The sequence below is a fragment of the Oncorhynchus nerka genome, linkage group LG12 (assembly GCF_034236695.1).
Source record: "Oncorhynchus nerka isolate Pitt River linkage group LG12, Oner_Uvic_2.0, whole genome shotgun sequence".
NCBI lineage: Eukaryota > Metazoa > Chordata > Actinopteri > Salmoniformes > Salmonidae > Oncorhynchus > Oncorhynchus nerka.
In genome coordinates, this window is record NC_088407.1 from 48,678,182 (window position 1) to 48,693,812 (window position 15,631).

A 15,631-nucleotide genomic window follows, 5' to 3' on the forward strand; every position below is an offset into this window, starting at 1 on the left:
TTCAGAGAATAACATTTTATACTAAAATAGCAAAAAGTGAACCAAAATTACATGATAAAAAATGTTCTGCAATTTAAGAATGACTATACACTATTATAATAATGTTCCAAAAACATTATTTGAGAACATATAATCATTCCAATAACATATCATTCTTGTGTCGTGACGAATTTGAGAAAAGGCAAGAGGCTGGCAGCATAGCATAGCATTGTCTTGACACCTGAACATCCATCTTCTCACTTTGGAATCTGGATACTGGCTGCTTGGTCAGTAGCTCAGATCCAAAATGTATTTTGGTCTAAAAGATACACAAAAAGATGACATGAGTGGAAGATCAAAAGACATAACCCCATATTATGTATTAATGAATACATTCTATTCAATAGTGTTTCAATTAACAAGCTCAGGTGATAATCTCTATACTATTAGGTCATCTGAACAGTCACTAAAGAGTATCCAGAGCAGTTTCTTCGACTCACTTGCAGGCCTTAATGTTAACGCAGATGGTCCTCACGTCATCGCTGGTGCTAAGCTCCTCAACCAACACCCACAAGTGCTTTTTCACCATGCCTTTACACAGAGATTTAAGGAGGCCCAATTTATCGCAAACAGACAATAGCTTCTGCTTTATCTGCACCTATTGAAGAGAAATCATCAACACCAGTTGAAATTGAAATTTTCTGAGAAATATTTCAGTAAATAGTAAATAGTCAAATGTCTTGAAGGGACACACATGAATTGTAATCCTATTGGGTAGTTACCTCGCTAGAGGAAGAGGAGATGTGTTTCTTCACTTTGTTCAGTGCCCACATACACGCCCAGCATGTTCCCTTTAACTGTTGCACCTTGGGAAAGCATAAACAGACAATAATGTACATGGTGTGATGTATTCAGTATTATGGTTTAAGTACATTTGAATGCGTGATGTAAGAATGAAAGTCAGGTTGGACAAGAGTTTCATCAATGTCTTGGTTAGGTGCTGTTACACAGTAGCAAGTTAGTTGAGTATTGCAATAGAACATTGCAGAAATGTCTACTGCTAGTTCATACAATTTTGACCATATAGTATACTGTTACCATGTGCTTTTCTGGCTGTGCTTCTACTACTTCCTGGTCATCAAGGTTAACCTCTTGGCATTGTCCACAGACGTCCCAAACTGTGAAGTAAAAATGGTACAACATTCCATTATATTGTACTGAAACGAAAGGTGAACTTGGAGTGGATTTTAGGTCCCCCCCTTTACAGATTATCGTACACCGTGACCCAATCGAATGGATCTGCTCCATTTACAGCAGTTACTACTTGAGTTAACAAATGAAAGCTCACCTGAACAAGCCAGTAGGCTGAGGGTAAGGAGGACCAGAGATGTCTTCATGATTTGTGGTGGTAAGAGATGTGAAGAGTAAAGTTGTGGTGGGGTTTTGGTAAAGTGACTTATGATTCAGACAAGCCCCTTTATACACCGAGGCCTGTCTACCCACATCCCCCCTGTACAACCCCCACCCACGACGACCTTTCATCTCTTTTTCATCTCCACTGTCTTATCTTCATTTTCATTTGTCAATTACAGATACCCCTTGGATTTCTTCATATTTTATTGTGCTACAAAATGGGATTACATTGTGATTATTTTTTTTCAACAATCTACTCAAAATGTGACAACTAAAATATAGTCGTTACAAAAGTGTTTAGCCCCTTTGTTCAGGCATTTAAAAAAAAAATGGCTTAACAAATCACATAAGTTACATTGACTCACTCTGTGTGGAAAAAGTAGAGGTTGACATGATTTTTGAATGACTAACCCTTCTTCTGTCCCACTTACATTCAACATCTGTAAGGTCGCTCAGAGAAGTATTGAATTTCAAGCACAGATACAACTACAAAGACCAGGGAGCTTTTCAAAAGCCTCACAAAGAAGGGTAGCGATTGGTAGATGGGTAACAATAACAAATCAGACATTCACTGTTAATAGTTATGCTGTGGATTATGTATTAAACCACCCGGACACATCAAAGATACGGTCGTCCTTCTGAACTAAGCTGCTGGACATGAATGAAACTGCTCAGGGGTGACTTTAAAATGGCTGTGATGGGAGGAAACTCAGGATGGGCCAACAACATAGTAGTGACTCCACAATAATTACTTAAATGATAGAGTGAAAAGAAGAATACAAATATACAGAATAAAAATATTCCAAAACATGCATATTGTATTCAACAAGGCACTAAAGTAATACTGAAGAAAAAAACATGGCAAAGAAATGCACTTTCTGGCCTAAATGCAAAGCCTTATGGGTAAATCCAACACAACACATCACTGAGAAACTGGCTCCTTATTTTCAAGCATGGTGGTGACTGCATCATGGTATAGGTAGGCTTGACATTGGCAAATACTGGTGGAGCTTTTCAGGATAAATAAATGTGATGAAGCTAAGCACAGGCAAAATCCTAGAAGAAAATCTGGTTCAGTCTGCTTTATACCAGACACTGGGAGAGAAATTCCCCTTTCAGCAAGACAATAACCTACAACACAGGGACAAATCTAAACGTGTGTTGCTTACCAAGAAGACGTTGAATGTTCCTGAATGGCCAAGTTACAGTTTTGACTTAAATCTGCTTTAAAATCTATTAGATTCCACTAAGCTATGTGAAATTGTTTTAAGATGGTCATACCAAAAATAATTTAGTTATTTCATTTTGAATTTTAGGTCCCCATTAAGTATAAAAACATTTTTTTGATGAAACTTGAATTTGGCCTTACTGCTATTAGCCCATAGAAACGCATTGAATAATAGGATCATACATGGAAAAACAGATGGTCAATGAGTTAGGTCGCCATTGGCGGATGCGGTAGATTGAGACGCAGCCCATGCAAAAAAATACTGATATCTCTAGCTTAATCAGAAAATAATAATAATCATCTTTCTTCCACTTTGACATTAGAGCATTTTGTGTAGATTGTTGACACTTTGTAGCACAATAAAATTTGAAGAAATCCAAGAGACATGATGAATACTTTTGAAAGGCACTGTCTGTACAGTATTTCAGAAACACCTGCAAAGCAGCCTACTGAGCCACTTCCTATTGCTATATAAAGCCACAGTTGTAGTCGGAAGTTTACATACACCTTAACCAAATACATTTAAACACAGTTTTTCACAATTCCTGACATTTAATCCTAATAAAAATTCCCTGTCTTAGGTCAGTTAGGATCACCACTTTATTTTAAGAATGTAAAATGTCAGAATGATAGGAGAGAGAATTATTTATTTCAGCTTTTATTTCTTTCATCACATTCCCAGTGGGTCAGAAGTTTACATACACTCAATTAGTATTTGGTAGCATTGCCTTTAACATGTTTAACTTGGGTCAAATGTTTCAGGTAGCCTTCCACAAGCTTCCCAAAATAAGTTGGGTCAATTTTTGCCCATTCCTCCTGACAGAGCTGGTGTAACAGAATCAGGTTTGTAGGCCTCCTTGCTTGCACATGCCTTTTCAGTTCTGCCCACAAATGTTCTATAGGATTGAGGTCAGGGCTTTGTGATGGCCACTCCAATACCTTGACTTGGTTGTCCTTAAACATTGAAACAAAGGCATGAAACTTCACACGCATTCACACACGTCAACACTGTATAATAAGTGTCGCTCCTCTTTGAACTATGTGCCGTACAGAATAACACAGTTTCTCTGTAACAATACATCCATAGCACTTACAGTACAGTGAAACATATCAACATTCATTGCTCTTCATGAACTCTTGAAACAATCCAAACATGACAATTGAACTCACAGAATATCATTCATTTAGTCAGTGACCCGAGGGCTTCCGTGAGAATGTATCTTCATCGAGATTGCCACAGATCAGGTGTGTTTGACCCGTGATAACCCACAGATTGGTCTTTCACTCAAACAATGTCATAAATCGTGATTAAGTCATCACACTCTGCTGCCACACCAGCCAGTCGCAAGTCGCGAGTATCACCTTCTCTCAGTCTTCCACTACATGTGTGAAAACACCCTGAGAACGAAGGAAACCACAGTGTGCAACTGTGTGTCTTTAGAAGCTCACACCTAGTAGGGGGGGAATAGTTTTAATGATATTCCACCCATAGAGTTGTCAGAGATATATCGGCTGTGGGAAGAGACTAGGGGAGACATAGCAGAATGAAAGGCAAATGTTTGGGTTTGACCTTTACTTCAGTCAGTCAGCAAATTTTGGGAGGTTGCATGGAAAAAAGCACCATGGCAATAAACATACTGTAGTCCAAAAATCATTTTATTTTTCATTGAATACATACAAATACATAGACACAATACAAACAGACACAATTCACATGTACAGTGCCTTGCAAAAGTATTCACCCCCTTGGCGTGTTTCCTATTTTGTTACATTACAACCTGTAATTTAAATGGATTTTTATTTGAATGGCCCCACAAACCTTCGGTGGCGCACCCGAGCGCTGGGAGAGCACGGCTCCAACCCCAGCCTCGGATGCGTCCACCTCCACTATAAATGCCAAAGAGGGGTCCGGATGCGCCAGCACGGGAGCCGAGGTAAAAAGAGCCTTCAGGCGACCAAAAGCCCTGTCCGCCTCAGCCGACCACCCCAGACGCGTCGGCCCCCCCTTCAGCAGTGACGTAATGGGCGCAGCCACCTGCCCAAAACCCCGGATAAACCTCCGGTAGTAGTTGGCAAACCCTAAGAACCGCTGCACCTCCTTTACCGTGGTTGGAGTCGGCCAATTACTCACGGCTGCAATGCGGTCATCCTCCATCACCAGCCCCGATGTGGAAATGCGATATCCAAGGAAGGAGACGGCCTGTTGGAAGAACGAGCATTTCTCAGCCTTGACATACAGGTCATGCTCCAACAGTCGCCCAAGTACCCTGCGCACCAGAGACACATGCGCGGCCCGTGTAGCGGAATAGACCAGAATATCATCGATGTAAACCACCACACCCTGACCGTGCAGATCCCTGAGAATCTCATCCACAAAATATTGGAAGACTGCTGGAGCATTCTTCAACCCGTACGGCATGATGAGGTACTCATAATGGCCGGATGTGGTACTAAACGCAGTCTTCCACTCATCTCCCTTCCGGATACGCACCAAGTTATATGCACTCCTGAGATCCAGTTTTGTGAAAAACCGTGCTCCGTGAAATGACTCAATCGCCGTGGCAATGAGAGGTAGCGGGTAACTATACCCCACCGTGATGGAATTTAGACCTCTATAGTCAATGCACGGACGCAGACCACCCTCCTTCTTCTTCACAAAAAAGAAACTCGAGGAGGCAGGTGAGATGGAGGGCTGAATGAACCCCTGCCCCAGAGATTCCGATATGTATGTCTCCATAGCCACCGTCTCCTCCTGTGACAGGGGATACACGTGACTCCTGGGAAGTGCAGCGCCTACCAGGAGATTTATCGCACAATCCCCTCCTCGATGAGGTGGTAATTGGGTCGCCTTCTTTTTACAGAAGGCGATAGCCAAATCGGCATATTCTGAGGGAATGTGCACGGTGAAGACTTGGTCTGGACTCTCCACCGCTGTAGCACCGATGGAAACTCCTACACACCTGCCTGAGCACTCCTACGACCACCCCTGTAGAGCCCTCTGTGGCCACGAAATCCTGGGGTTGTGACGGGCCAACCAGGGGATCCCCAACACCACCGGAAACGCAGGAGAATCAATGAGGAAGAGACTAATTCTCTCCTCATGACCCTCCTGCGTAACCATACCCAGTGGAGCCGTGGCCTCCCTGACTAGCCCTGACCCTAATGGTCGGCTATCTAAGGCGTGCACTGGGAAGGGTTTGTCCAGCTGAACAAGGGGAATCCCTAACCTGTTCGCTAAACCGCGGTCAATAAAATTCCCCGCCGCGCCTGAATCTACTAGCGCCTTATGCCGGGAAAGAGGGGGAAATTCAGGAAAAACAATCCATACATACATGTGACCAACAGGGGCTCTAGGTGAGCCTGGTGCCGACTCACCTGAGGTGTCCGGGCAGTGCTCGGCCTGGCGTCTCGACTCTCGGGGGGACCCCCCCAGCACCGGTCAGCAGTGTGCCCTCTGCGACCACAGCTAGCACAGGAAAGGCCCCCTCCTCCGGTCGCCCTCGCTGAAGCACCTCCTAGCTCCATGGGTGTTGGAGTGGTGGAGCTGGAACTGACAGAGCCCGATCTGGACGTCCGCGGGTCGCCAGCAAGTTGTCCAACCGAATGGACATGTCGATCAATTGGTCCAAGGACAGGGTGGTGTCTCTACAGGCCAGCTCCCTACAGACGTCCTCACGCAAACTACACCTATAGTAATCGATCAAGGCCCTGTCGTTCCATCCCGCGCCAGTGGCCAAGGTCCGGAACTCTAGAGCAAAGTCCTGAGCACTCCTCCTCTCATGCCTCAGATGGAACAGCCGTTCACCCGCTGCTCGACCCTCAGGTGGGTGATCAAACACGGCCCGAAAGTGGCGGGTGAACTCTGGGTAGTGGTCCCTCGCCGAGTCAGGATCGTTCCATACCGCGTGGGCCCACTCCAGGGCTTTACCTGCGAGGCAGGAGACGAGGGCGTTCACGCTCTCACCCCCCGAAGGAGCCGGACGAACGGTCGCCAGGTATAGGTCCATCTGGAGTAAGAAGCCCTGGCACCCGGCTGCCGTCCCATCATACTCCCTCGGGAGGGCGAGTCGAATTCCACTGTGCTCAGGCAATGAAGGAGAGGGTAGTGGTACTGGTTGGGGTGTAGCTGATAACGGTGTGGGAAGGCCACCCCTCTCCATCGTCGCCATCACCTGATCCATGGCGGTCCCCAGTCGGTGTAACACTGCCGTGTGGTGTTGAACTCGCTCCTCCACGGACCCTGGGAGTGCGTCCGCTCCTGCTGACTCCATAATTATATTGGTGCAGGATTCTGTGATAACATGCGTCTTGGTGAGAGGTGTAGGAGTCAGGCGCAGGAAAGCAGGGATGTCTGAGAAGCGTGTTTAATAATATAGTCCACCAATACAAAACGGCACAGGAAAAAATCCCAAAACTACGCTCTCGAATAATCAGAAACTCAACACACGGAGGAACAAACACAGTTCCGACACTTTGCATACACGTGCGTAATAGCGAAAAAACAACAAACATCAAATACAATCGAGCGCAATACACACAAGTCTAATCCTGCACGAATTACGGCAGTTAACAGGTGCCCTATATACCCACAGAAATCAAAGCAATTGAAAACCAGGTGTGAAAAGGAACACAGACAAAACAACCAGAAAAAGAAAAAGGGATCGGTAGTGGCTAGTAGGGAGAGGGAGAGGAGAGAGGAGTTACCTTCGGTAGAAGTCGTGAAACCCAGAGTCTGCAACACCACTAAGCCAGGGGCTTCACCAAGCAAGCAACACTATGAAGACCAAGGAGCTCTCCAAACAGGTCAGGGACAAAATTATGGAGAAGTACAGATCAGGGTTGGGTTATAAAACAAATATCAGAAACTTTTAGCATCCCACCATTAAATCCACCATTAAAAAGAGAGGGCCGCCCACCAAAACTCACGGACCAGGCAAGGAGGGCATTAATCAGAGGCAACAAAGAGACCAAAGATAACCCTGAGGGAGCTGCAAAGCTCTACAGCGGAGATTGGAGTATCTGTCCATAGGATCCCTTTAAGCCGCATACTCCACAGAGCTGGGCTATACGCAGAGCGGCCAGAACAATTGCTTAAAGAAAAAAATAAGCAAACACGTTTGGTGTTCACCAAAAGGCATGTGGGAGACTACCCAAACATATGGAAGAAGGTACTCTGGTCAGCTGAGACTAAAATTGAGCGCAAACCCAACACCTCCCATCACCCCGAGAATACCATCACAGTGAAGCATGGTGGTGGCAGCATCATGCTGTGGGGATGTTTTTCATCGGCAGGGACTGGGAAACTGGTCAGAATGAAAGGAACGATGGATGGTGCTAAATACAGAGAAGTTCTTGAGGGAAACCTGTTTCAGTCTTCCAGAGATTTGAGACTGGGACGGAGGTTCACCTTCCAGCAGGAAAATGACGCTAAGCATACTGCTAAAACAACACTTGAGTGGTTTAAGGGGAAACATTTAAATGTCTTGGAATGACTAGTCAAAGCCCAGACCTCAATCCAACTGAGAATATGTGGTATGACTTAAAGATTGCTGTACACCAGCGGAACCCTTCCAACTTGAAGGAGCTGGAGCAGTATTGCCTTGAAGAATGGACAAAAATCCCAGTGGCTAGATGTGCCAAGCTTATAGAGACATACCCCAAGAGACTTGCAGCTGTAATTGCTGCAAAAAGGTGGCTCTACAAAGTATTGACTTGGGGGGGTGAATAGTTATGAACGCTCAAATGTTCAGTTTTTGTCTTATTTCTTGTTTGTTTCACAATAAAAAATATTTAGCATCTTCAAAGTGGTAGGCATGTTGTAGAAATCAAATGATACACCCCCCCCCCAAAGAAAATATATTTTAATTCCAGGTTGTAAGGCAACAAAATAGGAAAAATGCCAAGAGGGGTGAATACATTCGCAAGCCACTGTATAAGCACACACACACACTGTATGGATGGTCAGTCCCTTACATCCATAGCTCTGCCTATGAACCTGACAGTGGTTACACTTTTCCAGTGTTTTCCCATTAAATTTATTTGCCAAGTTGGGGGAAAATTCAGAGATGTCAGAGCTGTCTCCCCAATATACAGGACCAGTCAAAAGTTTGGACACACCTACTCATTCAAGGGGTTTTCTTTATTTTTACTATTTTCTACATTGTAGAATAATAGTGAAGACATCAAAACTATGAAATAACACATTTGGAATCATGTAGTAATCAAAAAAAGTCAAAATATATTTTATATTTGAGATTCTTCAAAGTAGCCACCCTTTGCTAGATGGATTAAATCAGGATTTTTAAGCTTTGAGACATGAATTGTATATGTGTGCCATTCAGAGGGTGAAGATTTAAGTGGTACTAGGTGCCAGGAGCATCAGTTTGTGTCAAGAACTGCAATGCTGCTGGGTTTTTCACGCTGAGCAGTTTCCGGTGTGTATCAAGAATTGTCCAACACCCAAAGAACATCCAGCCAACTTTAAACAACTGTGTGTAGCATTGGAGTCAACATTGGCCAGCATCCCTATGGAATGCTTTTCGACAACTTGTAGAGTTTATGCCCTGAGGAATTGAGGCTGTTCCGAGTGTAAAAGGGGGAGGGTGCAACTCAATATTAGGAAGGTGTTCCTAATGTTTTGTATACTCAGTGTATACTTTGAGTCTAAATAATCTTTCAATTCACCCAAGGTGATGGAAGAATGTCATTTGATTGCATAATTGTAGGGAGTGTAGGGAGCTCCAAATAATTGCTGTTATCCTTTGAAGCCTCTAATGAATACAGTTTTGAGTAGAAGGAAGTGAAGGCTCGATTGATTAGAGAGGTACATAAGTCACCATATTCATTTTTTATTATATCAATGGATGCTAATTGGTCTGATTGCCTCAGTCTCAATGCCAAAAGTCTGCTCAGCCTGTATTTTCATAGTTGTTTTGACAGGTTGGAGAAATGGAGAAATTCTGCCTTGGAGGACAGAGACTTGCATTCAGATTTGACAGTAGACAGTTCCCTCTGTCTGTCATCTGTATAGTTGGATCTTTGTAAAGATTCAAAGCGAGATATTTTATTCTCAAGTGAAAATGACTTACAGTTAGGTTCTCTATTCCGATGTGAAGAAAATTATGTACAAGCTCCCTTTATGAAACACTTTGTTACTCTCCATAAGGAAAGTGTGAATTGACATCTGATTGAGAATGACCCTCAAAAAAATCTTGACCGCCTTTCTTAATTTGGTTAAAGAAGTCGATATTCTGTGGGAGAGAAACATTGAAATGCCACCTCTTAATCCCAGAAGGTCCAGGGGTGTTCAAAATAAATCAGGGCAGGCACATGATCTGACAAGAGAATATAATAGTTGCATGGGTAATCCATTTAAAAACATATATATAATACATTTGAGAAAATTAATGCTGGCGAGAGGAATAGAAGGTGTAGTCCTTGGTAGTTGGGTTTCTCAGACGTCAGACATCAAAAATGTTCAATGAAGCCCTTCCTGCAGAGATGTCAGGGTAGAATTAATAGAGTGGTCAACTAGTAAATTCAAATAATCTCCCAGGATGAGAACATAGTCTGAGAAATCCTACAATTTTAGCTTTAGACCATAAAAAAGGAGGGGTTGAACACATTAGGTGTACATATTGAGGACAGGCAGAATTGGGTACCATTAAATGTGACCATTACGTAACAAAACCTTCCCTCACTGTCTCCACCGGAAATTCCAATCTTAACATTAATCAACCTGCAAAATATAGAAAATGCGGTGTACAATCAGAGATGTCAGAGCTTTTTTTTTTAGAGGGTTCCAAAAAGGTTCTTCGGCTGTCTGCATAGGAGAACCCTTTTTGGTTCCAGGTAGAATTATTTTTGGTTCCAGGTAGTCACCCTTTTAATGTTCCAAGTAGAACCCTCTCTGGAAAGGGTTCTACATGGAATCCAAAAGGGTTCTACCTGGAACCAAAAGGGTTCTACAAAGGGTTATCCTTTGGGGACAGCCAAAGAACACTTTTAGGTTCTAGATAGCACCATTTTCTAAGAGTGTAGACCTATATTTTTGCTTATAATTTCCTATATGTTTGTAGACTGTTAGTCAACTTGTCTAAAGAGACATGCTGCTTTTCTATAATTACTTGTTGCCCTAGAATACTAAATAACCCAGTAGAGTCGATTTAGTATTCTAGGTGCGTCTTTCTACACATCCCGAAAATCGGTCTTCTCACAAAAGAGATTTGGGAGAAGAACAGGGAGTATGTCTCAAGGACAAGGTCACTAATCTCTGGCGGCTGGGTAGCAGGACATGTGTGTGCGTCTGTTTGTATGCGTGTGTGTGTGTATGTGTGTGTGTGTATGGCTGTGGGAATGTGTGGGCGTGAGAAGTCAGTATAAAATTAATTGTTTTGTATTCCTGACTTTAGGACGTTCCCGTGAATAAACCTTTTTGACTATCTATTGTAGCTGGGCCGCCGTCTGTTTCATTCGACCAGGATCTTACAAATTCTGGTTTGCAGACTGAGTAATATAATTAAATTGAGCTACGTACATGGAGAACAAAATTATCTTATCAATTGGTCCTTCGAGCCGGATCTCAATACCTGCCTCTGTCGTCCCAAGGAACTGCTGAGAACCGCGCACGGGCGGATCCAGGATCCGTAAGATGTAGGGGAAGTAAGAACATAGAACATGCCATAGGACAGAGAATGTTATAACGGACAAGACAAGGAGTTCCGAGGATTTTAGTAAGGTAAAAAGGCCCAGAGAGGATGTCTGGTGGTTATGTGGAGGTATGAAGCTGTGGCCTAACCTGCCAAAAAATTGGACCGGTATATGTACACTGGTGCAGTTAGGCATGCCCTTCACCTTTATTCGACACAAAGACCTAGGGCCAGGTAGAAGAGTAAAGAGTGCTCCGTCAGGATCTTTTGACAATAGAATTTACATAGGATAGTATTGGATATGTTACTGGCTGAAAAGGGTGGTGGGGTGTGTGATATTCGGAAGTAGAATGTTGTACTTTAATCCCCGATAACACAGCTCCAGACGGATCAGTGAGCAAGGCCCTGGCTGGTTTAACAACATTAGCTCACGAATTGGCAGAGAACTCTGGGGTAGATAATGCTCTAACAAATTGGTTTGATAGTATGTTTGGGAAATGGAAAATGTAATAATCACTGTGTTATGGGCAACCTTTCACCTGTATGAATGTTTTGGTTCTGTGTGGGTGTTGTTTGGTCCCCTGTGTGAAAGTTTTGCTTATCAGGACTCTGGAGAGGTCAATGACGCAACAGATGGTGAGGTACGAACCGATTTCGAGCTCCGGCCTGTGTGATGACGAATACGGGCCTACAGGCCTAGGAGATGGCTCCGTTTCTTTTAACTACAAGGAGCCAATGTTGGATGAGACTATTTTTGAGGGTTAAGACTGTTTTTTTATGAAGATTGTAATAAAAACCTAAACAGGAAGTGTTAGGATACCTAATGTAGGCCTATAACTGTCATTGATGAAAATACATGTATTGGTTTTGTGAGATTGATTTTGAGTGACATTGACAATATTAATAAAAATAGATGTAGTAAATGTTTAGGCAATAATTAAAAGGATTCCACCCTGTCACTGTAAAACATATGGAAATGTGTTTGAATCAAAGCAGACAAGGAACTGTGGCAGATAACTTATGACCACTGTGAATCTGATAGCAGGGAAGGAGGTCTCCCCACCCAGAGAGGGGAGAAACCGCTGGGCTTGCAATAGACGGGGTAACATATAGCAGGATATGATTAGCAATGTATTGGTCTGGATTATTCTTGTATACAATTGATGTATCAGTGTGTATTATTTAGTAATTTAGGGTGGATTGTCAGGTGAAAATTATCAGGTTAATTGAATGATTAGAATATTCCGCCCTGAAACATATAATTCTATGGAAGTGATTAGAATGCATAACATCATAATCAATAAATGTGTAGTCTAGTCAGAAGTAGGATAAAGACAATATGTCTTTATGCTATTATAAACACAGACTGTCTGAGCTTGGTGCCGACCTGACTAGAGATTTGGGAGAAGAACAGGGAGTATGTCTCAAGGACAAGGTCACTAATCTCTGGCGGCTGGGTAGCAGGACATGTGTGTGCATCTGTTTGTATGCGTGTGTGTGTGTGTGTGTGCGTGTGTGTGTGCGTCTGTTTGTATGCACGTGTGTGTGCGTATGGTTGTGGGAATGTGTGGGCGTGAGAAGTCAGTATAAAGGTTTTACTGCTAACCTACAAAGCATTACATGGGCTTGCTCCTACCTATCTCTCTGGTTTGGTACTGCCGTACATACCTACACGTACGCTACGGTCACAAGACGCAGGCCTCCTAATTGTCCCTAGAATTTCTAAGCAAACAGCTGGAGGCAGGGCTTTCTCCTATAGAGCTCCATTTTTATGGAATGGTCTGCCTACCCATGTGAGAGATGCAAATTCGGTCTCAACCTTTAAGTCTTTACTGAAGATTCATCTCTTCAGTGGGTCATATGATTGAGTGTAGTCTGGTCCAGGAGTGTGAAGGTGAAAGGAAAGGCTCTGGAGCAACGAACCGCCCTTGCTGTCTCTGCCTGGCCGGATCCCCTCTTTCCACTGGGATTCTCTGCCTCTAACCCTATTACAGGGGCTGAGTCAATGGCTTACTAGGGCTCTTTCATATCGTCCCTAGGAGGGGTGCGTCACTTGAGTGGGTTGAGTCACTGATGTGATCTTCCTGTCTGGGTTGGCGCCCCCCCCTTGGGTTGTGCCATGGCGGAGATCTTTGTGGGTCATACTCGGCCTTGTCTCAGGATGGTAAGTTGGTGGTTGAAGATATCCCTCTAGTGGTGTGGGGGCTGTGCTTTGGCAAAGTGGGTGGGGTTATATCCTTCCTATTTGGCCCTGTCCGGGGGTGTCATCGGATGGGGCCACAGTGTCTCCTGACCCCTCCTGTCTCAGCCTCCAGTATTTATGCTGCAGTAGTTTATGTGTCGGGGGGCTAGGGTCAGTTTGTTATATCTGGAGTACTTCTCCTGCCCTATCCGGTGTCCTGTGTGAATTTAAGTATGCTCTCTCTAATTCTCTCTTTCTTTCTCTCTCTCGGAGGACCTGAGCCCTAGGACCATGCCCCAGGACTACCTGACATGATGACTCCTTGCTGTCCCCAGTCCACCTGGCCGTGCTGCTGCTCCAGTTTCAACTGTTCTGCCTGTGATTATTATTATTTGACCATGCTGGTCATTTATGAACATTTGAACATCTTGGCCATGTTCTGTTATAATCTCCACCCGACACAGCCAGAAGAGGACTGGCCACCCCACATAGCCTGGTTCCTCTCTAGGTTTCTTCCTAGGTTTTGGCCTTTCTAGGGAGTTTTTCCTAGCCACCGTGCTTTTACACCTGTATTGATTGCTGTTTGGGGTTTTAGGCTGGGTTTCTGTACAGCACTTTGAGATATCAGCTGATGTACGAAGGGCTATATAAATACATTTGATTTGATAAATGAATTGTTTTGTATTCCTGACTTTAGGACGTTCCCGTGAATAAACCTTTTAGACTATCTATTGTAGCTCTATTTCATTCGACCAGGATCTTACAAATTCTGGTTTGCAGACTAAGTAATATAATTCAATTGAGTTATGTACCTGGAGAACAAAATTCTCTTATCAACAAACAAAACCCCAAAATTCAGACAAACTCCAAGCATTGATTATGCAAGAATGGGCTGCCATCAGTCAGGATGTGACCCAGAAGTGAATTGACAGCATGCCAGGGCAGATTGCAGAGGTCTTGAAAAACAAGTGTCAACACTGCAAATATTGACTATTTGCATCAACTTCATGTAATTGTCAATAAAAGCCTTTGACACTTATGAAATGCTTGTAATTATACTTCAGTATTCCATAGTAACATCTGACAAAAATATCTAAAGACACTGAGGCACTGAGGCATTAATTTTTGTGTCATTCTCTAAACTTTTGGCCACGACTGTACCTACAGTCAGTATCCAAATTTCAGGCTACTATTCCATTGTGGACCCCAGGAAGAGTAGCTGATTCTATTGCAACAGCTAATGAGGATGCTAATAAAATCCCATAGCCTATAGTTCCCTTGACGTGCCATTTTGAAGTCACGTCTTGTGACTGTCACAATCATCACACAATTGCTATCATCCTCTTTTAGCACTTCCCCAAATATTGAACAAAGATTAGGCTTCTGGTAATTGGCATGTACACTGAGGATACCAAACATTAGGAACACCTTCCTAATATTGAGTTGCGCTGATACACATGATTCCTGATACACATGGCAAACTGTTGAGCGTGAAAACCCCAACAGCTTTGCAGTTCTTGACACAAACAGGTGCACCTGACACCTACTACCATACCCCGTTCAAAGGTACTGAAATATTTTGTCTTGCTCATTCACCCTCCGAATGGCACACATACACAATCCATGTCTCAATTGTGTCGAGGCTTAAAAATCATTCTTTAACCTGTCTCCTCCCCTTCATCTACACTGATTGAAGTGGATTTAACACGTGACATCAATAAGGGATCATAACTTTCACCTGGATGCACTTGGTCAGTCTATGTCATGGAAAGAGCAGGTGTTCTTAATGTTTTGTACACTCAGTGTATTTGGAGGGCGTACAGTTCTAACGACAGAGAAAAATGCTGAATGAAAATCCTCAGTGGAAGCCTATAGAATGAATTGCACAAGAATGATACATTTATGGATTTTAATGCATTGTTTTCACTTCATTCAACCCACCACACACCCGTCCTTCATCCACACAATATTTCAACCCATGCATCTACGAAGAAGACTTTGGCCCTACAGATTCAGTGCTCCACCACATCCCCACAGGCACCACCCCACCCAGTCGAGAATGGTTCCGTTCAATCCCCAATCACTCTACCAGGAAATTCACAGCCTTTTGAAACAGATGCTGGACAGAGTGGTACGTGAGAGTGCTAGCCCTTGGGCTGCACCTATTGTCCTGGTCAAGAA

At 43.5% G+C, this 15,631-nt stretch overlaps 1 protein-coding gene across 2 annotated transcripts; it reads right to left on the minus strand.

Moving 5' to 3' along the window:
- On the minus strand, positions 1-1,469 carry LOC115138306 (antimicrobial peptide NK-lysin-like). 2 transcript variants are annotated; one of them, XM_029675013.2, is made up of 5 exons: positions 1,328-1,469; positions 1,078-1,157; positions 762-845; positions 480-637; positions 1-298 (listed from the first exon to the last, which is right to left on the minus strand). In XM_029675013.2, exons 1-5 carry the CDS (start codon positions 1,374-1,376, stop codon positions 268-270), a joined length of 402 nt encoding a protein of 133 aa, XP_029530873.1. In that variant the 5' UTR covers positions 1,377-1,469; the 3' UTR covers positions 1-267. The 2 variants fall into 2 exon arrangements, with proteins under 2 accessions (XP_029530873.1, XP_029530872.1); XM_029675012.2 differs by having other exon boundaries at positions 1,078-1,380.
- Positions 1,470-15,631: the final 14,162 nt, after the last annotated feature.